Source organism: Pediculus humanus, genomic scaffold, assembly GCF_000006295.1.
Source record: "Pediculus humanus corporis 1103172107781 genomic scaffold, whole genome shotgun sequence".
Classification (NCBI taxonomy): Eukaryota; Metazoa; Arthropoda; class Insecta; order Psocodea; family Pediculidae; genus Pediculus; species Pediculus humanus.
Window position 1 is genome coordinate 203,204 of NW_002987376.1, and position 26,346 is coordinate 229,549.

A 26,346-nucleotide genomic window follows, 5' to 3' on the forward strand; every position below is an offset into this window, starting at 1 on the left:
CCCAAACAAAATCTTATAATAAGTTTTATGCTTGTTTGTTAGTTTGTTTGTTTGTTTGATTGCTTGCTCCTTAGAAAACTTTTTATAATCACAAATAATTTTAAATTAGTAAATAATTAAGAATAATAATTAATTATAAAAACTTACAAATGTCGACTTACTCAATCTGCTCAGTTGTACATTTTTCAAAAAAAATTCAATCGTTTTTTTTTTTTCCGCTTTTTGATACTTGAATAACATTTTCAAATTATTTATAAAAGTGCATAACAAACATTAATTAATATTACTTTACAAACAACCGTATCACTTATAAATATTAAATAATATAAAATTATTTTTTATTACATAAAAACACAAAAAAAGAAAAAAAAAAGAAAATATATTCAAGCGTTACTTTTGTATGCCATGTTTAACATTAACTGACCTTCAACATTGACGATAAATTTGTCACATGTTAGGCAGTGCCTTCTTTAATTTAAATTTACCCGCGAAAATTTAATTTTAACCGCCATTTTTTTTATTCTACCATTTCCATCAAGTTAAACAACAAAATAATGACATAAACCCGTTTCTATCAATTGTCAATATATATTTATTTTTATGAATTATATTTATTATAATTAAAATTTGATTATATAAATGTTTAGAAAATATAATATAAACCGTTAAACAAAAAAAAAACTGATGTGAATGAGTATTTTAAATGTATTTTTTGTTTAATAATAATAATAATACCAATATATGATTTTTTAATAAAACTTTAATAAAACTAATTATTATTAATATTATTAATTTGAAAACATTAATTTATCATTTTGTTAATTCTTCATTATCATTATTATTATTATAGTTTATTATTATAATTATAATTATTATTATTATTAATTTACTTATATAAATAATAAATGACAATTATTTATTATTAAAAATTTTTTTTTACTCTTTTGAATATATATAAAAAATATTATAGTGATTAATTAATTAATTAATTTATTTAATAACCTTTATTTTATTTTATTTTATTTAACATATATTTTAATAACAAATCTATAAACATTATTAAAAAATAATTTTTTTTTAATTTGTGTGTTTGTGTGCCTTTTTTTCTTTTCTATTTTCATTTAAATATGTATTATTATCATTATTATTATTATATAACAAATAACGACTCCTAAATTTTATCCTTTATTTATTTATTTATTTATTTATCCACCCAAAAATTTGTGAATCGATAATAATAATATGAATTATTTTAATATAATTAAAATAAATGAAATTCTAATTTATGATTAACTGATTCGACAAAAAAATAGAAATTTCACTTTTTAAAAATCTAATTAATGATTTACACAATTAATTTTATTTGTTAGTCGTATTATTATTATTATTATTATTATTATTATTATTATTATTATTATTAATTAAAAATAATATTAAAAAAAAAAAACGAATATTGTTTGTTTATACTTTTATGTAAAAAGTAATTCTTCTTTTTAAAAGCATACATACATAAATGTATGTACAAACCAAAACGTTTTATTTATTATATTATGTATATATTTATTTATTTATTTATATATATTATTATTATTATTATTTTATTTGTTATATTAATTAATTCAAAAGATATTATACAATTCTTTTTTTTATATATTTTATTCGTTAAATGTAAAGTTTTAGATAAAAATGAATTGAATTAAATTAATTAATTTTTTTTTTTTTTTAAATGTTAAACAGTTAATATTATAGAAAAAAAATTTTTTTTCTTTTTTTTTTTTAAATTTAAATTTAAATTTAAATTTAAATTTTAAAACTAATCGTAAAATAATTTCTTCCTTTTTTTTTTTATTTAAATTTTTTTTTCTTTTCAAATTTTTAAATTTTTTTTTTTTTTTTTTTGACATTTAATTAGAGTTTTCCTACTACACTCGTTCGTTACGTGTTAATTTTTACCCTATTGGAATAATATTAGTTTATTATTATTATTATTATCAATATTATAAATATCATTACTTTTTATTTTTATTTTTTTTTTTTTTAAAAAAAAAAAAAAAATAAAATAAATAAAATAATACTTTCAACTTATTTACAAGGGTGTCGGGGTACTACTATTCATTCATTCCTTCGTTATTATTATTATTATTATTATTATTATTATTATTAATTCAATAAATGAATAAAGAACGTAAAAAAATAAAAAAATTTTTTTTTTTTTTTTAAATTTTTTTCCTTTTTTTTTACGGGGTTCGGAATTTTTTTCCCAAAAAAAAAAAAAAAAAAAAAAAAAAAAATAGTTATTAGTCCCTCCCGAAAAATATTTTTTATTTATTTTTTTGTTTGTTTGTTTGTCCTCGTTGATTGATTTGTTTTTGTTTGTTTGTTTGTTTACTTTTGTGTTGAATGGTGTGCTCAATTTGAACGATTGTAAGGCGCAGATCTGGAGAGAAAGCGTGCACTTCCAGGTGTTATTTTATATCCCCTATTCCACTGATCTCTTGAATTTTCTGAAAAAATAAAAAAAAAAACAACAAAATAAATAAATAAAAAAACCAAAAGTAAGAAAATTGAAATGGTTAATCAATACAACTAAAATAAAATAAAAAAATAAATAAATAAATAATCATAATAATTATTATTATAATAACAATAAAATGATGGTAAAATGACGTAAGCACACACGTACACGTGTGCGCGTGCGTGCGTGTTTACAAATGTGTGGGTGTCAATTATTGAATCATCGTCCGTTTGAAAATTACATAACAAAAAAAAAAAAAAAATTTGTCAAGAGTTAATAAGGGATTCTGTAAATAATAATGATGATGAATAAATTATTAAATTATTTAATAAAAAAAAAGTTGTAGGTAAGAAAACTTTTACGTAAGTTCCAATTTAAAAAAATAAAAAATAAATAAATAAATAAATTAAATAATAATAATAATGTAACGAACAAGAGTGAAAATTAAACCGACTGAGAAAAGTTTACAATAATTTACGCCTATTTTTTTTTTTTTTTTTTTTTTTTTTTCTAACAAAATTTGCTTCATTAACGTCATCACACCTACCTTGGTAAGGAAACTGCCCACATTCATTAGTATAGTTTTCATAAGGCCTAAAAATAAAATAATTTAACTAAATTGAATGCTAAAAAATGTACAATGAAAACTAATTATTAATAAGTGATAAGCAATAAAAAAGTTAAAGCCAGGACAAGTGTTTTTTTTTTTTTTTTCATATTATTATTATTATCATTATTATTATTATTACTACTGGAAAAAAAAAAGAAGAACTTGATAATAATCGATATTATTCCAGTACACGAAAAGAAAAGAAAAAAAAAAATTGCATGACACATATTAAAAACAAACCTTACTGGATTCCTACGATCGAAATTATTTTGAAAATGTGGCACTCCAGATGAAAAGTTTTTATTGGTTCCGACTACATTTTTAGATTTATCTGAAAAATTCATAACTTTTACATGTGATGCACCTCCAGCATATTTAGCATTTAAAAGTCTTTTACCTGTAAATTAAATTAAAAATATTGTTATGTACATAAAAAAAAATAAATAATAACAATCGATTTTGTTTGTTGTTAAAATTCTTCGACAATATCGTTAATAGGTTAGGTTATATATGTATATAAAAAAGTGTATTTACTTCACCTCTAAAGGCAGTCTGTGTTTTTGTTCTAGATTTAGACTCTGAATCTCCATTTCCTTCCATTAATTCATAACTTTCTAATTCTCTTAATTGTTCTTGACTAATTTCATCGTTAGCATCGGGTATAAAATATCTCCTGAGCTCTTTTAAAGCATATGCAATTCTGCCATGTGCTTCAGATGGAGAAGCCAAAGTAGAGACTTCAACGTGTAAATCATCAGATAAATGTGAAAATTTAGGATCTAATCCTTGCCTTAATTCTTCTTCCTTAAAAGTAAATTAAAATCTAAATTAAAGAATTTGTTTATTAGTCATAATACTTTCATTTCTTTTTGTGAAATAACCTAACTACAATGCATTTCATAATGGAGGAATGAATGAACGATTATTATTCGAATACAATATTTAAAATATTTAAATCTCTCTTACTTTTGTCTTGTCCTTCATAGAACCCCTGCCTAATATAATCATTTTACACATTGTTTCTTCTTGCAACCTCCTAAGAGTGTTCCCTTTAGGACCAAGTAATTTGCCCACAAAGTTAAACTATACAAATTAAACAGCCATGAATTAAAATCAAATTTTTTGAGAATTATTCATTTGAATGCTATAAAAAAAAATTTACTGTTGCTCTCACCTTTGGATATTCTTTACAGGGCACCAATACTTTAACAACAACTTTAACAGGTTTTTCTCTAAATATATCAATATATCGATAATCCCTCGACGGATAGCCACTTTGTTTTGTTTTATTTAATTCTGAAATTAAACACCATTACAAAAATTTATACAATATACTAATTATTAGTGACCAATAAATATGAGATTATAAAAAATGGTATTATTTTTAAATGAACGACCTAAATATCTTTGTTTGTTATGATCATCTATTTTTTATTATAATTATTTGCTTCAATTGAATATTATTAAAATAAAATAACCGAGAAAGCACGCCTTTTCCTATAAACTAAACACTATTTTCATTATTGAATTAATTTAAAATCACCTTCATCCAGTAAACGGCTGGCGTTTGGATAAGTCCCTGTGCTTAAATTGTGTTTTTCTTTTACAAGACTTTCTATATACGCTAGAGTTTTTGAATCATACCGACTATCTTCCGAATCATATTTACTACAATCTGAATCACCACAAATTTCTGATTCTTTGTTTTCATGCGTTTTACTAATTAAACCATTTATATCCACAGACGCCATGGCCAGAGGGGTAATAATTTTTTATAGTTATTACTTATCACTAGTTGAATATTTTTTTTTTTGAGTCGCTAAAGTCAATTAACGTGTAATATGGCGGAATGACGCCCGCTCGTTTCTGTTAAAGATGGCGGAACCATATTCTGAACGTCAAAAGTTTCATTTTTACTTGAGCGCCAAAATGGTAACTGTGAACAATCAAAAACGAATCGTTTAATTTTTTTAAAATTAAATTTACATTAAATGCTATTTTTGAAGTTAAAAAATTAATTTTGATGCAAATCATTTGAAAAATTTATTTTTAACGAAGGTAATTTTCTAATTTCTTTGTATTTATTTTAAAAATTAAGCTTTTTTAAAAAAATTTTATGAATAAAAATGGAGGCATTGCTTTGATTTATTCTGGTGTTAAATAAATCTTATTAAAAAAAAAAAAAAAAAAAACTTAAATATGACAGTGTTTGAAATAAATAGTTACAAGTCAATTTTTATTAATTAATATATATATAAATATATATAACAAATAAATTAAATATGGATGAAGAAATAAATAAAAATAGTTTGCTTCCAATTGTGAAAAGCAATAATTGCATGGAATTATTACCAAATATTTTAAACGTTGAAAAAGAAAACTTTATGGTAACATTAAATACAGAGAAACATTTTTACCGTTTAAAAATAATATTATTGAAATTTAAAATTCTTTTAGTTGACTCCATCAGAGTTTAATAAAGAAATGAATTTAACAACCGAAGAAAGGCATAAGTTCCTGCAATCCATTCCAAATAATAAAGCCGTTTTTAAAAATAATTATCCAAAACAATTGAGAATTATACCACAGATAGTTGTTTTTCAAAAATTTGAAAATAGATCAACAATAAGTGTAATTTTACAAATAAGAAACGTTGGAAATGTAAGTCTCATTTTTTAATTTAAAAAAAAAAAAAAACAAAAATTTTTTTGTAAAGGAAAAATATATGTAAAACCTTTCATTTAAAGTTTTGTACTTTTCTCTCTTTGTAGACATCTTTGCCAATACAAATAAACTGTCCGCCATCCCTATACTTTTCTGCAGTTCCTGCGGGAACACCGATTCATAAATTGGCACCCGGTTTGGCAGCAGAATATAAGATAACGTTCACCCCAAATGAAAAAATTGATTACAGTCATTCTCTTGAATTCAGATGCAAAAATGAAAATTTCACAGTACCCATTGTAGGTATGCCAGTGAAAATTATACCTAATAAGTTAGTTTGATAATGTGTGAATAATAAAAAATAATAAATTAATTATGATTTATTTGTTCAGCCATTGGACCAAGAGCAATTTTAGACATACCAAATCAAATAACCGTCAATCCTTCTCCAATTAAACTAGCCGGTGAAAAATGTTTGGTAATTCGTAACATTGGCGAGGTACCTGCATCTTTTCATTTCATCACCAAAAGGTAATTTTTCTCTCAATCGTTTCCAATTTATTAATCCAAACAAAACTATTGTAAATATATTATTAATAAAAATTTTTTTTTTCCAGTCCATTCAAAGTAAATCCCGTTAAAGGATTTTTAAACGTTCAAGAATCACTTTTGTTAAATGTTACATTTGAATCAGCTAAACTTGGCGAAGTGACCAGTAAACTCTATCTTATTTTAGAAACGGGAGAAAAATTAACCGTTATGCTTCACGGATCGGCAGAAAATGCTAGCATACGTTTAGAAAAAAATTCATTAATGTACGAGGATACGTTTCACGGTTTAAAAAGATGTAAAACTGTACGTTTATTCAATAATAGTTCTAGCGTTGTAAAATATTCATGGAAAAAAAATAAATTTTTAGAAGATGATAAAACCATGATAGAAAAGTAAGACATTTTTTTTTTTCGAACCTGAATTTATACAAAAACATTGACAAAATGTAAACCCCTTATAATTAATTATGATGGTAATAAGTAGAAAAATTCAATTCATTTCAGTTTGAGAGAAAAATATTCGGATATAGCAGAATTAGAAATAATTAAAGATACAAAAACGCAATTTTTTAATTTAGGAGATGCTGAAAGGCATAAACTTTTATGTGAAAGAATATTACAAGATGAATGTCTCATATTAGAGAAAGAAGAATTTAGTTTTACAAATAAAGCTTTTAAAATAACACCATTGGTAAAATTTTTTATAAATCATTTTTCTTCTTTTTTTCCTCGTAATAACGATTTATATTTTTTTGCGTTTAATGACAGAAAGGTGAAATTTGGCCAAGAAGTCACGTGGAAGTAACGGTTACATTTGAACCAAAAGAATGCAAATTTTTTACAGCAGAAGCTTATTTGGAAGTTTCTGGACGTGAAAATAGATTATCTTTACAATTAAAAGGACAAGGTTTGGGACCGAAAATAATTGTATCACCATCAACATTAGATATTGATTATGTTTATTTATGTTCGAGTCATACGTACGAGGCAAGAATTATTTTTACATGACGTCATTTTATTTTTTGTGAAAGGTATTACTTGTAAAATTTTGTTAATTGCAGATAATAGCCGTTAATAAAGGAGACATTCCTGGACGAATCGATTACAAAGAAGAAAACACAATTTTCGGTGGAAAATTAGAAGTGACACCGCATTCGAGGTATTTAAATCCAGAAGAATGTGGTGGATTTTTAGTGACATTTACGAGTAATAAAAATGGAGAATTTCTTGAAAAATTAACGTTTATAATTGCCGAATCAGAAGAACCAGTTACATTCGTATTGACTGGTAAAGTTGTAAATCCTGTATTGCATTTCGACAAACGTGGAATTAATTTTGAAACCGTACCTTTCGGTAAAATCATTTATGATCGTTTATCAATGCGAATATTGAATATCCAATATTGTATACGACTTATGTAGTTTTTTTAATAAACACAGGCACACCAACGGTGCGAGAAGTTACAATTTCAAACCTTTCAGTAGTACCTGTAACATTTTCATTAGTTGTACTATCCGATGGAAGGTATCCCAGCATTTCCTATAATACTTTTGCTTCGGCTAAAATTAAACCGTCAGTATCCGATTTTCCGAAAGAATTTCAAATTGAACCACGAGAAAGCGTCGTAGAACCATTTTCGTGTAAAAAAGTCACGGTGATTTAAAAATTTTAAATAAATAAATTTTAAAAAAACAAATTTTTTTATCATTTTATAATTACTTTTTTTTTATCGTTTCACAGTTAACATTAACGGCTAATAAATCAGGAGCATTTAGTACTCATTTGAAAATGAATATGTGGGATTCAGAAACGGGTTCAGTTACTTGTCCTATAACTTATCGTTGTGTAATTGCAACCATTAAAGTCCTTCCCGAATCTATAAATATACCTTTTTGTTTTGTAAATTTTCCATATACCAGAACCTTAGCACTGACAAACGTTTCAAAAGTTTCTGGATTTTTCTACATTGTTCCTTTGGATGTAAGAACTATTTGAAAATAGAAAAAAACATTCCTTATTAAAAATTTATAGTCTTACACCTTTACTTTTTATTCTTTTTGAAGCCTTTTTTAGAAGAAAATGTAACATATTCTGCTAATATACCTCAAGGTATTATACAACCACGTGAAACTATAAAAGTCGATATCACGATCATAACAAGCGCTGTTGGATGGCAAGAAATACCGATAAAGTAAATCATAACTTTTTGTCGAGACCAAACATAATTTTTTTTTTTTTTTGTAATTTTTTAATTTAAAATTTCAAGCATATTAGTTTTTGGAAACGACAGATATCACGAAGTTAGTAAAATATATTGCACAGGACAAGGACCCGTTGTAACGTTTTCGGCAAACAGTTTAAATTGGGGAGAAATTCCCCTATTGGAACAAAGTCGAAAATTTTTAGATTTTTCAAACGACTCCCCAATCCCGGCTTCGGTTCAAATTTATTTAGTAAGAATCATTTACTAAAAGTTAAACAAAATTAACCGATCATTACTAAAATCATTAATTTTTCCAAAGGTTAAAGGAGATTCACCCTGGAGTGTAACACCCTCCACCTTCACTCTTGCATCAGCTGAAGTTATATCAATACCGATCGATTTATTTTTAAATGACAGAGGAAAATTTAAAGATACTCTTAAGGTATCTGTTCACAATGGAAAAATTTCAAGTATATCTTTGAGCGCTTTTGGAATTGGAAGTAGTTTGGCGATGACACCGAAATTAACTCCCGCACACGAAATCGGAACTCTTTTCAGGTAAAGAGTAAACCAAAAAAAAAAAAAAAAAAAAAATTTTCATTTCACTATTATTATTATTATCATTAAAGGGAAAAATACACAGACATTTTTTTTTATGTGTTTCAGTCGAAGAAAATACGAATTTGAAATTTTAGTAGAAAATAGAGGTGTGAAACCTTATAGTTTGATATGGTCTCCTTACGAAGAATTATCAGAGTTTATAAGCAAAAAATATATATATCCTCCAGAGTAAATTTATATTTTACTTTTTTATTTTAAATTATTTTTCCATTAAAAAAAAATTGTAATTTATTCCAGTTTTCAATTTATTTTGGAACCACCCAAAGCCGACATATTACCTGGACAATGTGTAAAAATGTATTTAATAGCACAAAGTTCATCATTGGGTTATTTCGAACAAAAATTTTATTGTTTTGCATCGATTGCGTTATCGATAAGAGAATTACTTTTTACGAGTGTCATCTCGGCTAAATTTGTCGAACCATTAATTGATTTTGACAAAAATAAATTACAATTTTGGTATAATGTCGGATTCGACGGAATCGAAAAACACTTGGAAGGTTTATAATTAAAACCTATGTATTCAGAAAATTTTTATTTTTTTTTCGCGTGTTGAAACATCAAAACCCCTTTATTTATTTATTTCCAGATAAAATTCAAATAAAAAATTTGTCTGAACTTCCGTTATGTATGAACATATTCATTGCGCATCATTTTCGAATAAACATGAACGACGATTCATTAACGGATTCTTTAGAACTTTATTTAAATAGTCAGGAAAAGCAAACATTAAAAATAGTTTTTGAACCGCAAATGAATTCAAAATTTTTATCTCGTACTTATTCGGAACCATTAAAAGTCACTTTTCTAGAACATTTCAAAAAGGTTTTTTATTGTTTCTGTTTGCGTGTGTGTTACCTACGATGTTGATGACAAAACTTAACAACGTGTTATTTTCAGTTTGAAATTCCTCTAACGGGTGAAGTTAATTATCCAAATGTGTTTTTGTTACCAAAAGTAGTCGATTTTAAATACGTTCCACTTTCTGCCAACTATTGTCAGGAAATATACATAGTGAACGTAAGTCCATTAACGGTGTATTATCACATTGCTTGGAATGTCGAAAAATGTAATATCGAATGCCCGAATATCATTTCGAAAAATTTAATCGAATATGAAGGTACGGAAGAAGAAAACTATTCGGAAATTTTCGGCGAAACAAGTTGTGAATTTTTTTCAAACGAAGTAAGAAATTTTTTTTTTAAAAGAAAAACCAAATTTTTGTAAACAATCGCTACCTATCAAATGTAAATATCAATCATTTTGTTTTTTTTTTTTTTTAATTTTAGGATTCGGTCGTAAACAGCGATCCGAATAAAAATAATGAATTACGATTGAGATTATCGAGAATAAAAATTAGTAAAACCGACATTAAAAATAATATTTTTCCCCTGACGAGAAATTTATATAAATACGATCAAGAGCTTACAAATGCGTACAGAACAACGAGATCTTCCGATACGGATGACGAAGGAAGAAATCTTCCAGAATGCATAAGAGTAACATCATAATAATAAAGTTATTCCATTTTTTTTAATTTTCCTCGTGACTATCCTCTAACGATTAAAAAATTTTTGTTTTAGGTGTGCGATATAATACCATTTAAAGGAAAATTAGAAAAATTTTCATCTCAAGTTTTATTGGTTACCTTTTGCCCGAACGTTATCGCAAATTATCACATCGAAGCAAAAGTACAAATAAAATCGGGACCGACAGAAACCATTAAAATAAACGCTTCGTCAAGTTTTTTACGTTATAAAATCGAAAACAACGAAATAAATTTTAAAAAAAGAGTAAATTCCATTAAATTTTTAGTTAAATTAAAATTTTAACGATGAGGACATGTTTTAACGACAGCAAAAAAATATGTTTCAGTTGTTTTACAGGCCGGAAAGTAAAACTTTAAAAATTAGCAATCATGGAAACATGCCCATCGATTTCGAAGTTAATGAGGATTTTTTACCCATTTCGAAAGAATGCGATCAAAATTATGGAAGAGTAATCGTTAATCCATTGGTAGGAACAATCTCTCCATTTTCTGAAGTTGATATAAAAATAACCTATCAGCAAAGATATCCAGGATTTTTTAAAAAAAAATTTACTATTCAAGTGAGTACGTGTTTATTCGCCACTACCCGCCGTACATATTCATAATAAATTTTTACGGATTTTTCTTTTTTTTTAGTTAGACTGTTTAGATTTAGAAATTATAACAATTTACGGTGAAGCGACTTTTCCACAAGTATATATTCATCTACCAAGGCCGGCTTTGGCAAAAGTACCCCCGGAAATAGCATATTTTTCAGTGTCTAACATCACTCCCGATTGGTACCTTAGTTCGAAATCAAATTTTTCATGCGGCGAAATACCCGACGTTAAACCCTACAGAAGTCAAGAAAGTCAAATAAGTAATTTTTTAAGTTGCGAAGATTCAAATGATTCCGAATCAGATTGGGAAATTGTTGGAGAAAAAGTATTTCCTTAAAACATAACGTTAGGGAAAAAAGGGGAAAAAAAATTTTCCGTAATTTATTTAATTTTTTTTTTTTTTTTTTTTTAAGGAGAACGGTTTACCACCCGCCATTGATCTTGAACTTGCCATTGAAAGAGCCTTGATTTCGACATTGATCAAGCAAGATAACAAACCGAACGCTGGAATGTTTGTCAGAAGTATTCCCGATTTTATTGTACCAGAATATGAAAAAAGTAAGAAGAGCTTTGTAAAAACCTTTCTCACGAAAGACTTACATGCACATCATCAAATTAATAATAATAATAATAATTGATACGTCAAATTTTAGATTTGAACGTCGTCATAGTCGGACGAATCGTAGATGAAATCATTGAAATATCAAATTTCGGTCCTTTTCCTGCCGTCATTTATTCAAAAATAGATTCAGATTTGAAAGAATGTGGTCTGACATTAAAACTCCGAAATCGTCGCGAGATTTCAACCGGAAATAAATTTTCAATTGCGTTAAAATTCGCGCCAAAAAAATCAATGTATCCGGATATAATAATAAATATAGAAAAATTTTTTTATTTAGAGGTTGGATAAGAAATTTTTTTTTTTTTTTTTTTACGAGGACAATCAACTTTTACTCGTGCCTTTTTTTTTTTTTTAAGGTTTACTACGGACCTATCATACCTATAAAAATCACCGCAACCGTCACGTATCCCCACATAACACCATCGTTGTATGCAATAAATTTTGGTATAGTCGAATGCGGATGTTGCAGAGTACTTAATTTAAGACTTAAAAATCCGTAAGTCGAAAAACACGCCGCGCCCCACCCCTCTTGTGAAAATATATATTTTTTTTTAGAAAAAAATGTTTAAATATTGGTTACAGAGGATTAGTTCCAGCATTTTGGTCCATATCAGTTTTTAAAAAAAACTCGGAAGTTTATTTACGTTCGACTAACAATTACGTAAGCGAAACGAGAATATTTAACGTGAATCGTAATTCTGGAGTTATTTATCCAAACGAATATAATACGGTACAAGTGTCATTTAGACCAGACGGTGAGGTAAAATTAATTCTTTATTATTATCATTATTATCATTAAAACAAAATAAATTTCATGACTTTTGACAACCTCATAAATCAAAATTATTTTTATAAAATCAGCAAGAATTTCAATCGCTCATACTCGTACAAACATCGGAAGGTTTAAACGATTTAAAAATCGATGCGTTTGGAAAAGGAGTCGAACCTAAATTGAAAATATCGGACAAAAAATTTTTATTCGGACCTATAATACCATATCCGAATAAATCGGAAAAATATTTCACTATTGAAAATCCATGCGATTTTCCGATCGAAATTTATTTTCCAGCATACGACGAGTAAGTGTATGCTGCGTTCACTCTCGTAAAAAAGGAAAAACCAAATAATTTTCTTTTTTTTGTTGAAATTTTCACCCAGGCAAATTTTCGAAGAAGATAAAATTTTAAGAGCCGTTTGTGCTTATTATCAAACTCCAGAAATTTTATTACCCATACGAAAACCGGGAGAAGGTTTACCCATTGAATTAATTAATTTTTATCAAACGCTGTTGGAAAATTTAAATAATCATTTTCAAGGAGACGACGAATTACCGGCGATTCCTCCGAGCGAGGAAAATTCTTATTTGATACCCACAAATTCCGATGTTCCAATTTACGACACGCCCAAAACTTCCAGTCAATTTTCAAATAACGAAAAAAAAAAATTATTCAGCACTTCGAAATCTAATTCGAAACAACGTATGAGTTTCATTTCGAGTAGACTCACCATTCCTGATAATATGGATGGCAGTATACAAACATTATTTCAAGCTAAAACTTCTGCTGAAATAGAAGAATTGTTACAAAGTTAGTCGTGTACACGCACATGGATAATTCTCGAATTTGTCAAAAACATTCTAAAACATTCTAAAAATTTTGTTGTTGTTGTTGTTGTTGTTGCATAGAATACATAAAAACCCTTACAAAATCAGAGCTTAAACATGATCCCATTCAATCTGCAATCAAAGCAATTGTTCCACCTCCTCCGACAGAAGAATATACTCAAGGTTTACTCATCATATTTCACGGGGCTCCATTTACAAATTGTACTCAGCTGTCTAATCAAGCCGCCTTGACAGCAAATTTGAAGGTATATATCAAGTTACAAAAATGTTAAACACACAAAAAATTCTTCCTCTCTCTCTCTCTCTCTCTCTCTCTCTCTCTTATTTTTTTTTCAAGGCTAAAGGAATCGATCAGTTAATTGTCGAAGAAGCTGCTTTAGGTCGTTGTAAGGCTGGAATCACAGCAAAACAATTAATCGAAGAAGCCTATCACACGTACCTTGATCCAAAATCGGATACAACGTCTAAATGCGAAGAAGAATCGGAAATTGATTCGGGTAATAAAACTTACGAAGAACTTTTAGAAAAATTCGAAGCGATTGCTGCTTTAAAGTACGTTCGTTATTCGATACGTAATTAATAATAATAATAATAAATAATTTATTAAATTTAAATTATTTTAAATTAAATAGAAAACCACAGGCGGATAATAAAATGACATCGGCTAGAAGTCACAGCATAAAAAGTGAAAGTTCGAGAAAGGACAAAAGTATTTTTTTAAAACCTGCCATAGTGTACGAACCTTTGATTGACATACCTGGAGAATTGATTGCAGAAATATTAAAATTCAGGTACGTATCATCAGAAACCTTATTTTTTTTTTTTTAGCCACAAAAATAACGAATTGTTTTTTATTTTCAGGTTGTCTATCGAATTGCCGAAAGGAATTGTTATACAAGATTTAAACAGTATTTTTTTTCCTACTCCAACGACAGCATTGATTACATTGTTAGAAGCAGCAGGAAACGTTGCGGATATAATTGTTGTTATTTTACTAAATAATTATTTTCAACACAATAGCAACATTCTTAAAGTTCAATTGGAAAAAGGTATTATTTAAAATTTTCTTTTCCGTCATGTCACCAGTAAAACCTTTAAATTTTTACAGAAAATGAAAAACTCGAATTTCAAAAAAAGTTACAGTGTATATTAGAAGAAGAAGGTGAAGAAGAAATAAAACCGCCTAGATTTTTACCATACGAAGACAAATATTTAACGGAAGATGAAATCGAATTGGGAATAACGACTTTTTTAAATCGACGTCATGAATCATTTAAAATTTTCAATGAGAAAAAAAAAATTTTTTACGATAATTTTTTTAAAAAAAATAAAAATGACGTGAGTTAAAATCTCAATAAAAAAAAAAATTTGTTAATATTAATAATTGAATTTTAAACCTCCATTATCGATTTCGAAAGGGTTTCGATTATGCAAATAAAAAGGAAAACAATAATCAATTTAATAAAGGTAAAGGAACTGCGGAAAAAAAGAAAAATCTGGAAAAATCTGGAAAAGCTCGAGACGAATCATCAAGAGTCGAAAGTGAAGAAAAATCAAGTACGAGTGTTTGATTTACAATAAGAAAAATTTAATTCTTATATACTCGATCGTTACCGACATTTTTTTTTTTTTTAATTAAATTAAATTTTTAGATAAAAATAGAAAAGATGCTCTAGAAAACGATTTCATCGATTTCAATCAAGAACTTTCCGAAATAAAATTTCTCATTGAAAATTGGGATCAAAGAATTACGTCACCGATTGTGCGTTTCAATTCAATAAATATATATTCATCAAAATCCGGATAATGATAATAATAATAATAATAATAATAATTAGTACAAACATCGTGTTTTTTTTCCAGGCCGATAATATTCCAGATAATAAAAGTATTAAAAAAATGTCTAAAATTTCTGACGTAAGATTTTTCTTCTCCTTTTCCTTCTAATCCTACCTTTTTCCTTTTTCTCTTTCCATCTAATTTTTAAATTTATTTTCTTTTTAAATCGATAATTTTCCCCCCCCCCTTTTTTTTTCAAGAGCATATCGGCAAAATTTGAAAATCCCCCAAAAGGAATCCACTTGTGGATGGTTGATTTATCAAGGCCGGAAAAAAATTTATTTTCGAGAGTTTGCTGTCATTTAAAAACCGTTCTCGAACAACGTTACGTACCTGAAGAATCGGATTCGTGGCCTTTGGCAAAAACAGATGGCCTTGATTTTGCTGTCGTTCATTGTCCGCAATTAAGAAACAGACCGATTTTGACTCCGATTTTTACAATGGCCATAGCCGAACCGAACGTCACAGAAAGTATAAATATTGAAGACTCTTTAACAACTTTAATGGAAATACCTTTGGCTTCGACGGTATCATTTTTTTTTTTTTCCCCCCGTTTCCCTCATTTATTTGTTTGACCTTTAACCTTTTACCCTTTTACCCTTTTTTTTATTGTTACTAGCAAATAACGGCGAGATCAGCATCACAAATGAGTGTTAGAAATAAAAAAAAAGGAAGCGGATCATTGAAACAAAGAAAATTAGAAACGAGAAATTCAATGGGGAGCAAAAGTTTAAGTCAAAGAAATATAAGTTCGAAAATTGAAAGTGAGATTTCATTCTTTTATTTCCGCCGCCATATATATATATATACGTAAATTTAAATTTAAATTCTAATTCCAAATTAAATTTTTTTTTTTTTTTTTTTTGTAGGTAGTGTATTTAAAAGTCGTTGGGTACTTCAACCGGGTGATATTATTACCTGTCGCGTGAAATATTTTCCGGAAGAAGTTGGTGTAACGGAAGAAGAATATTGGATAAGTTTAGTTAACTGGGATACTAAATACGTCGTTTCCTGTAAGGGAATATGTGAGATTCCCCGAATCGACATGACACCGGAAGTTATTTTTCCATTGGTCTACGAAATCCCTCCCGTTCTCGAACCCGTTTTTTGCGCTTATTTTTACAACGAGGACGCATTTAATTTCGGACAAATTATTTTTCTTCAAACTTTTAATGATTGGTAAAAAAAAAAAAAAAACTCTACACGAAGAATGATAGATGCACCGAAGAGGATTAATCGGAACTAATGATATTTACTTTTTTTTTTTTTTTTTTTTTTCCCCTTGATTTCGACAGCATAGTTTTTGAAAAAAAAACAGAATTTACAATAAAAAACATATCGTTGCATCCGGTTTATTTAGAAATTATTTTAAACGATGATAATTCGTCAGAAACTAATGTTAAATGGCCTCATTTGCAAATCGATACAAACACTCTAGTTTTACTTCCTCAAGAATCTAAAAAATTAGGCGTGACGGCACGACCCAATAAAGTTGGTCCCGTCGTTGAAAATTTATTATTTGCCGTTAAAAATAATCCCAAAATAGAAAAAATTACCGTAAGTAGAAGCAGAAGAAAAAAACAATCAATCATACTCAATTACATACGAAGGGAAAAAAAAACGAAATGAAAATATTTTTAGGTAAAATTTGAAGGAGTTAAACCTAGTATAAGAGTCGAGCCTAAATCTATTAATTTTGATAAAATATTACTACATAGACGGAGTTATCGTCAGATTGTTTTAATTAATGAAACATTAATTCCACTTTATGTTAAACTATCGGATTTTAGAAAATTGGAACATAATTTTGAATTTTCAATGACTCACTGTTTCCTATCACCAGGAGGTAATCGTACAATTGAAATTTATTATAGCGCTACCGAAGTTCAAACTTTAGTAAACGAACCTCTTTTGATTGAAGTAAGTTAATCTAAAAGACTCCTCGATTTCTAATCACCTGATAAAACAATTAACGTTAATAATTTTTTTCTTTTTTTTTTTTTTTCCGTAAGGTTTTTAACGAACCGACCTCTAATATTTTATTACAACAAATAATTTTACCATTTAGTGTTGAAGCATACGATGTTGCTCTCGACATAATTTTTTCTAAAAAAAATTCCGATCACATTGATTTAGGAAATATACGTGCTCATTCCGATTGCACGGAAATATTACAATTGAAAAATGCTGGAAAATACGTTTTGGATTACATGTAATAAATAATTTTTTTAAACCCGTTAATAAAAAAAAAAAAGGAATAAATTAAAAACAAAAAAAATATTTTTCATTTTTATTTTCGGTGAAAATTCGGTGATTTAGGATACACATAGATGAAGATTTGTTTTTCGTGTTAAAAGACGATTATTTGTCTGTTACGCCGACTGAAGGAAAAATAATGCCTGAGAAATCTATTTCCGTAACCTTTTGTATCAACCTTAAAAAAGAAATCGAATGGAAAAGAGAAAATTTATTTAGCATAATTGTTTTAGAACCTAATAAAGGAAATGAATTGATCGCAAAAATACCGATTTGCGTTTCTTTAAATTCTCATTTGCCGAGGTAAAAACAAACAGGAGGTTTCAAGTTTTAAAAAAAATTGATTATGATTACATTAAAAATAATAATAATTATAAAAATAAGAGGTTGTTTTTTTTTTTTTTTTTCCAGTTACAAAATAAGTCCTTACCCGGAATTTAATTTTGGTTATTATAAAGTGGATTTTACAATTACGGAAATTTTACATTTTACAAATAACGGATACTTTCCTTTATCATTCACGTTTGAAGTTAAAGATGGGACTTTGGAAACGGTTGATAACAAAGTTAAAAAACCAACAAAACCAACGGCATCATCCAAAGGACTCGAAGACAAAGTGAAAAAATCCTTAGTACCTGTAAATTTTGGCCCTTTTGAAATTTTCCCACCGAGTGGAATCATCGAAGTCGGAGAATCTTTTGAGGTTCAAGTGACTTTTAGTCCGAAAGAAGCGAAAATTTTCGAAGAAAATGTAACTATTAAATTCACGCAAAGTCCGTCTGCTTTGGAAAACGTAAATAATGTTATTTTAAAAGGTGAAGGTTGCGTACCTGACATTGATTTCGACAATCATAAGGTTACGTTTAGAGAACATTTCATCGTAAAAAAAGAATCCGATTTTAATTGTTCGACCAAGGTAAATTTATTTAAAAAAAAAAAAAATTCATCGATGTATAATAATAAACAATTTATACGTTTTTTCTTCTTCTTTTTCTTTCCCCCTCTCCTTCCCCCCTCCCCCCCGCAGTTTGAATCGTATACAATATTTACAGAAGAGGAAAATTTGTTTTCGTTTAAAAACGCTTGCCTGTGTAAAACAATGGAAGCACGAATACATTTACAAAACCTTGGATTTATCGAGAATCACGTGTTTGCCAACCTAACAGAAACAAATAGGAAAGAAAACGAAAGTGCCGAACCTGAAATATTCACCTTGTCACCAAAAGAATTAATCATCGAACCTTATAATTTTGGTACTTTGACAATAACATTTCGACCCGAAGCCATACAAGTGAGTTTCAAACTCTGTTAACATTAAAATAAATAAATAATTTAAATAAATAAATTTTTTTTTTTTAAACAGGAATACACGGGACAATTGATGATAACGTTAGAAATGCCGCGAAATATCGGTGATAAAATTAAAATATTCAATTTATACGGGAATGGAGTTTTACCACAAATTGAAATCGTCGAACCTGGAACGAAATTACCAGACGGTTCGACTCTTGTTAATTTTTTACCAATAAATCCAAATCAAAATTCCAAAACGCTCATTTCATTTACAAATTCTGGAATTTTATCTTGTAAGGTAAATTTTTTTTTTTTAAACTGGAGAAAATTTATCTTATTATAAAAAATAATACCTGATAATTAAAAAAATTGAATAAATTTGTGTCAGGTCGTGGTTGAAATGTATAATAACGAAGATAAAGTTTACACTTTGATACCAACGGAAAAAACAAAAGAAATGTTAAAAGCGTGGGAAACGAAAAGTAAGGATTTTCATTTTTTTTTTCGAAAAAAAAAAAATTGATTTAAATTAATCGCGCCATTTTTTTTTTACAGAACCCATTGATCACACCGTGATAGTATCAACGAAACCTGGTGACGTCGTCGAATTTATGGTATCGTTCACACCGAAAGAAGTGAAAACTTATTCGTCTAAAATTAAATTATTTTCCATCGATAATCCATTTGAAAATTTAACTTATAAATTAACCGGAGATGGTTTTTTCGATGATGTCATCATTGAAAAAATTCGCAAATCCATTCCTTTCGCAAACGAAAACGATTTCGATTCGACGTAAATTAAAATCTCTAATATTTATTAAAAAAAAAATTTACTTCCGGTTGATCGATTAATCGAACCTTTTTTCTTCCAGGTCATCCGTTTGTACTTCTCCCGGACATTATTCCCTCACGTTCAATGATTGTTTCGTTAAAAAAAAATCAAGAGTACTACTAAGGTTATCAAATAAAACCGATAAGGATTATTTTAAATTTGATTGGGATGAAATTCAAAACATAATCGTATCCCCCTCGAAAGGATTTTTGTATCCCAATTCGTTTAAAGAAATTTTAATAATTTTTTCACCGGATGAACCCGTGGAATTAGATGACGTAATGAATTTTGTTTTCTGTTTCTTTTTCTAAATAAAATACGAGACATTACGTAATCATTTATAATTCAGGTATTGTTAAATTGTACCTTAAATAAAATATTATTCGAATCGTTACCGAATCTATCGTGGGATTCAAGATTATCACGTAAAAAAATTTTGAAAAAAAAAAAATTTGATTTATCGGGTCCAAATGAAAAAATAAATTTGGAAGTAAGGTACGATCTATCAGTGTCTCATTTTTTCATATTTATCGACCGGAAATGATAATGGCGTCGTTATTTTCTCAGCACTTCCGCTCATCGCAATGAAAAACAAAATACGAACGAAGAAGAGCCACCACACGAAATAATTCCGGAAACGACGAGAGTTTTAGCATTGAGCTTATCCGGAAATGCGGATTATGCTCGTTTGTATTGCGAAACGACACACGTCATATTTAAAAATACGTTCATGTTTCAGGTAATACCTGAAATTTCAATCGCGTTAACAGAAAAATCAACTAAAAATATAAATTTTCCAGACTCGCATACAAACCGTGACGTTAGAAAATTACGGTAACGTGACATTAGAATATAAATTAACCGTCACGTCGGTGAAAACGCGGCCGTTGAAAAATAATAAAATGGAAGAAGAAGAGAAAAAAATTATTTCGTCGCTGGAAAAACCTTCAACGAGTCCGATTCAAACAATTAGAAATTGTTTATCCAGTAGAAGTATTAATAAACCGAGACCTTTGTCCAGTGGTAAAAAATTTCTTTAATTTTTTTTATAATTCGTCTGCTTGAGCGTTAATAAAGTCATTAATCAATCGATTGGATTATTTTCCACCGAAAGCATCCCTCATGGATTTGAAAAGTGAAAATAAAAATGAGATGAAAATAGTGGAAGATTTAAAACCCTGTCCGTACAATCCGTTCGCGCTGGAAAATTCCTACGGATTAATACCACCGAGAAATAAAACGAATTTCAACATCGTTTTCTCACCGATGGACGTTAACGAATACACCGCCATATTGAAAATGCAGTGAGTGATAAAAACGTTTCCAAAACGAAACAACACGAGTTAAATTTAAATTTTTTTTCCAGAATTCCCAGCCTTCATCCCGATTGTAAAGTACCTGAAATAATATTAGAAGCATCCTCGACGATGCCCTATTGTCATTTTAACGTACCAGAAAGCGATTATCTCGAAAGTGGAAGACGAGATTTTTCCAGGCCTGGACCAATAGGTTGCGCTCCAGGTTTACCTTTGGATCCTGATACGAAAACGATAGAAGTCAAAGTTTTAGGAATTGGACACACGGTTCCCATGTAAATAATAATGCACAGATAACTTTTTCTCCTTAAAAAAAGGGATTGCAATTGATTATATATATAAAATTTTCCAGAAAATTTTACGTCATAAATCCGACGGAAAACGATTATACATTTTCCTGGATAAATTCAACACAAATCCAACCGGATTCGATACAAACATTTTACTGTCTGACAAGCGATGGTAGAATTCAAGCGGGACGACAACAGCAAATGCATTTTAATTTCGTGTCGCAAAAAATCGGATTATTCGAATCGTTTTGGAAATTTAAAATTCCAGAACACGAAGTCGAAACTTTATTTTTAATCGTTACAGACGTTCGAGAACCTTCCGTGTATTTTCTATCATCTCACGTCGTTTTAAAATCAACATTTATCGGTTCGACATCCGATGATTTTCTCACATTGGTCAATAATGAAAATTCTTCGTTCGATTTTCATTTTTTAAACGATTCCATATATTCGGAAGGAAGAACCAATTATTTAACCGTCGAACCCATGTCTGGAAAAATATCACAACATTCCGAATTGAATATAAAGTATATGAACGAATAAACCTTTTTTTTTTTGAACCGAATCCTACGTTAAAACCACGTGACTTTTCTATTTTTAGAATTTCATTTACTGGAAAAACCGGTGGGAAAAATATTTTTTATTTAAAATGTAAAGTCAAAGGAATAAAGGAAATTTTTACCGTTGCCGTCGAAGCCATGGTTTACGTTGTTAAACCCATCGTTTTTTTCGAAGATTTTAATAATGTTAAACATCGTGTCAATACGAAAAAAAATAACGTCATCGATTTTGGAGCCGAGGTTTTTTTCCTTTTTAAAAAAAAAAAAAAAAAAAAGTTTCGAAAACTTCCTGGAAAAACTCACGATCCTTTTCTCTCTCTCTCTCTCTCTCTCTTTCTTTCAGCTAACTCCGAATCGTCCAGAATCCATAACTTTCGTTTTGACAAGCGTATCCAAAATATTATTTTACTACGACTGGATATACGATAAAAAAATTCTGGAATCACACAGTTGTAGGATAAAATTATCACCTAAAAATGGACACGTTTTATCATTTTCAAAAGGGAAATGCATTTTGAGTTTGGTTTTTTTTAAAAAATCATCCCTCATTAATTTTCCATTGAAATTAAAAGTGAGATGATGATGATTATGACACTCCATTACCAAACCCGGAAAAAAAATTTTCCAACACCGATATGATGAATATTTTTCCAGATAAGCAAAGGACCATCGTTTAATTTTTTAATAAATGCGTGCGCGACGACTCCGACCTACGAATTTTCATTCACGACCTACGATTTCGGTTATTGTTTCTTACAAGAAAGAGATACCTGTTATTATCAGGTTCCATTGTTTATTCAAAACAAAGACGTTATAGATTTAACGTTTGTAACAAAAAATTTTTTTTCCTTTAAACTCATAATGAAAAAAATTTCTTTTTTAACGATTCTGAATTTTCTTTTCTTATTTTCCACCCATCCCTTTCGTTTTTCCTAATTTTCCAGATTGGAATGTTTTTTTTTAACGGAATCAAATGCGTTTACATTTTCCCTACCATATCCGACGATAAAACCAAATGAAAAAATAAAAATTTTATTTTATTTTCATCCAACGAAATTAATAGTTTACGATGAAAAATTTAAAATCGTCATAAATAGTTTTCACGAACGTTTGATAAGACTCAAAGGACAGGGAACGAAATTTAAAGTAAGTCACACTTTCCTTTGAAACCTTTTACCTTTTACCTTTTTTTTTCGTGACCCATCCATTTTTTAAAAAAGGTCGAACTCAAAGATACGGAAGATGCAATAATTTCATTGGGAGCCGTTAAAGCGGGGAAAAACGTTAAAAGAAAATTTTCATTGATAAATAAAAGTTTGGCTTCGGCAAACGTTCTCGTCGGTTTTTCCGATCAATTACCCGTTTCCGGTTCGTACATGGCAAAATCCGATGAAAATTTTATTGATTTATCAGTGGATCATCGTTTGTCCGACGTATTAACAATTTCCCCATCGACTCTATTCAAAATGAAACCGCAGGAAACGTTCGACGTCACCGTTACCTTTTCTCCAAAAGTTAAAACTTCTTCACGTTTTTCCGAAATGGTAAATTTTTTAACCGGGCGATCGATAACCAATCGATCAATCACCTCTTTTTAAAAACAGGTACGATTTTTTTTGTTCGTAGGTATCGATACAACATCAAGATAAAGCAGAACCCCTTTGCATGATCGAAGGTTGTTGCATCGGACCGGAAATATGTCTAGATCGTACTCTAATTAATTTTGGAGCCGTTGTTAAAAATTGTAAAAGCGTTTTAAAATTAAAAATTATCAATTCTGGAAGCGAGGGAGCAAAGTAAGGAAAATGGCGACGACGACAACAACAAACACAAATTTTCTCCCCCCCTCCTTTTTAACGCTCTGGAATTTGTTTTAGATTTAAATGGGATACAAAAAATTTAAATAAAGATTTTGAAATTTATCCAGAATCGGGTTATTGTTCTCCAGATGCAGCCGTCACAATAACCATCACTTTTTTTCCAAGTCATATAAAACAAAACATCATCGAAAAGGTTTTTTTTTATTTTCAAAATTTGTCTTTCTCAACCTGAACCTGAACCTAATCGATCGCTTTTACAAATCCAAACATTTTTTTCAGGTAAATTGCCAGTTTTACCTTTCTCAAGACGAAACGTATCCTTCTAAAGAATTAATGTTGACCGGAAGTTGCGTTTCACTACCGGATCCCCAACAAATATTAAAATTTGAATGTTACGTGAGAGAAACGACAACGAAAGAAATCGAAATAGAAAATCGGTAAAAAAAAAAAAAATCGAGAAAATTCTATATAAAAAATTTTCCGTTAAATTTTCCTGTTTTCATTACAGAACCGGAAGCGAATGGCAATTGATACCTATATTTACCGGTGAATATTTTAAAGGAAACGATGCGTTGATCGTGCCGCCATTATCGAAATCACAATACGAAATAACTTATACTCCATTATTTATGACAAAGAATAAAAATTATCACGAAGTAAAAAAAGAAAAACGGGAGGAAATAAGAAACTCAAAATCAAAATATAAAATTTTCAATTTTTAAATTTTCTTTCTTTTTTTTAGGGATCCCTTTTTTTTTGTTTACCCCAAGGCCTCGGTTTGTTATACGTGTTAAACGGTGTTGCGCTTCCCCCCAACGCGGAAGACGTCATAGTCAGAGAAGTACCGAGTAAAACGAAATTTATCGAACTCCTTAAAATCAGCAACTGGTTACAACAACCCCAAAAGCTATTGGTCGACATTGAATGTACGTCACGGGAAAAAGAACGTGACGAACGGTCTTGGGATTGTTCGGGTTTAAAACATTTTGATTTGCAACCTTTGGCCGAAAAAGAATACAAATTAAATTTTTTCTCTTACAAACCAGGAACGTTAAAATTCAAAGTAAAAAAAAATTTTCCCTCCCCCCTTCCCCCCTACTTCCACCCCAAAGTCTCCCGCCACGAAAATATTTTTATTTATTTATTTACCCTCAGGTGACGTTCGTCAATAACGAAACGTATGAATATAAATGGTATGACGTCACATTTAACATAGTCGAATGTGGCCCCCTGGAAATTCTCACGATGAAATGTGGCGTAAGGCAAACGTGTCACGAAGAAATCAAATTGGAAAATCCCCTTCTAAAAACAATCACCTACAAATTATCATCCACGAGCCCGTACATATCGTTCGAACAAAATAATTATCAAGTGAATCCCGGTGAAAAAGCAAGTGTCCTGTTTTCCCCCTCCCCTCCTCCCATTTTTCTTTCTTTCAATTAAAAATTCGTTATTTTCAGGTTTACGCAAAATTTTCATTCACTCCCGTTCATCCGAGCGACGAAATCGAACAATTGCATGCAACATGTCCCGAACTCGGATTATTTCCGCGTCAACTTCATCTGATATCATTCGAACCTCAACCTGAACCTACGAGATTATTTCAAACTTATTTAGGATCGTTTCAAATTCAAAAAATTAAAATAAAAAATTTTGCCAAATCAAACGCCATATTGAATTGCAAAGTAATGCCATCATCCTCATCATCATTTTTCCTTTTCCTTTCGCCTTATGATTTAATTTTTTTTTTTTTATTATTGTTCAGACGGATTCTGAAGAATTCATCGTTAATAAAACTGAACAAATCGGTGCTGAACAAGAAATGGAAATATCAATTAAATACGAGCCATCAGATATGACGACGACGATCGCGACGGTTTATGTTGAATCCGAAGTTGCTGGAAATTTCATGTAATTAACACAACCTTTCATCACCCTAACTAATATTTTCGTACAAAGAAATTATCATTATTTTTTTTTTTTCAACCGTTAGTTTTCCAGTTTCTGGAATTTGCACGAAACCCATTCCAAAGGGACCTTATTTGATTAAACCCGGACATGAAATTAATATAAATTTTAAAAACGTTTTAAACAAATCAAAAGATTTTTACATGTTTGTTGATAATCCGGCATTTTATTTGAAAAAATCACAGGAAAACATTTTACCCAAAGCTGTGAGTTTTCCCGACGGGGAGGGGGAGGTAGGGGGAACACGTGAAACCTTCTTAATTTTTTCCCTTTTTTTTTTAAACAGGAATACGATATAATTATCGGATTGGAAAAGTTAAAACCATTAGAAAAATTAACGAAAAACAAAGAGGGTACGATCGATCCACGTTTTTCATTTATGGGAACCCTCGTAGTCGAATGTTATAATCCTTATATTAAATGGCAATTTTACCTCAAAGGAATTTTAGATTGAAATTACGTTCGTCCGTTCGTTCGAACGCCCAATCGTTCGATCGATCGATCAACTCCTACGTCATCATCATCATCATCATCATCATCATCTAATCTAACGATTTACGTGAATTAAATGCGTGTGTAAAAAAAAAAAAAAAAAAAAAAAAAAAAGAAAAAAA

The 26,346-nt window shown here is 29.0% G+C and overlaps 2 protein-coding genes across 2 annotated transcripts; one reads left to right on the forward strand and one right to left on the reverse strand.

The window, feature by feature from the left end:
- Positions 1 to 3,629: 3,629 nt before the first annotated feature.
- Positions 3,630 to 4,876, reverse strand: Phum_PHUM363880 (KH domain-containing, RNA-binding, signal transduction-associated protein, putative; the record flags this gene model as incomplete). Its single annotated transcript, XM_002428070.1, has 4 exons — positions 3,630 to 3,929; positions 4,092 to 4,208; positions 4,300 to 4,421; positions 4,669 to 4,876. 4 exons carry the CDS (start codon positions 4,874 to 4,876, stop codon positions 3,630 to 3,632), a joined length of 747 nt encoding a protein of 248 aa, XP_002428115.1.
- A 588-nt stretch (positions 4,877 to 5,464) lies between these two features.
- On the forward strand, positions 5,465 to 26,186 carry Phum_PHUM363890 (uncharacterized protein; the record flags this gene model as incomplete). The annotated part of the gene is made up of 69 exons (XM_002428071.1): positions 5,465 to 5,512; positions 5,583 to 5,786; positions 5,897 to 6,092; positions 6,182 to 6,320; positions 6,407 to 6,733; positions 6,845 to 7,031; positions 7,109 to 7,297; positions 7,402 to 7,693; positions 7,780 to 7,988; positions 8,081 to 8,320; positions 8,404 to 8,531; positions 8,607 to 8,793; positions 8,863 to 9,101; positions 9,210 to 9,299; positions 9,402 to 9,664; positions 9,754 to 9,989; positions 10,065 to 10,349; positions 10,589 to 10,663; positions 10,748 to 10,902; positions 11,051 to 11,273; positions 11,350 to 11,637; positions 11,726 to 11,870; positions 11,966 to 12,213; positions 12,291 to 12,430; positions 12,517 to 12,689; positions 12,800 to 13,013; positions 13,093 to 13,520; positions 13,619 to 13,803; positions 13,896 to 14,114; positions 14,201 to 14,349; positions 14,420 to 14,607; positions 14,667 to 14,819; positions 15,026 to 15,115; positions 15,226 to 15,320; positions 15,422 to 15,475; positions 15,598 to 15,924; positions 16,017 to 16,161; positions 16,267 to 16,576; positions 16,693 to 16,954; positions 17,039 to 17,317; positions 17,410 to 17,609; positions 17,717 to 17,956; positions 18,065 to 18,533; positions 18,681 to 18,944; positions 19,017 to 19,244; positions 19,335 to 19,428; positions 19,502 to 19,739; positions 19,819 to 20,056; positions 20,128 to 20,183; positions 20,346 to 20,517; positions 20,579 to 20,771; positions 20,893 to 21,082; positions 21,145 to 21,369; positions 21,447 to 21,911; positions 21,986 to 22,184; positions 22,288 to 22,515; positions 22,599 to 22,768; positions 22,889 to 23,090; positions 23,165 to 23,488; positions 23,571 to 23,740; positions 23,822 to 23,957; positions 24,044 to 24,201; positions 24,273 to 24,420; positions 24,507 to 24,827; positions 24,920 to 25,159; positions 25,225 to 25,449; positions 25,530 to 25,675; positions 25,758 to 25,965; positions 26,019 to 26,186. The coding sequence occupies 69 exons, from the start codon at positions 5,465 to 5,467 to the stop codon at positions 26,184 to 26,186; spliced, it is 14,319 nt and encodes a 4,772-aa protein (XP_002428116.1).
- Between the last annotated feature and the right edge of the window lie 160 nt (positions 26,187 to 26,346).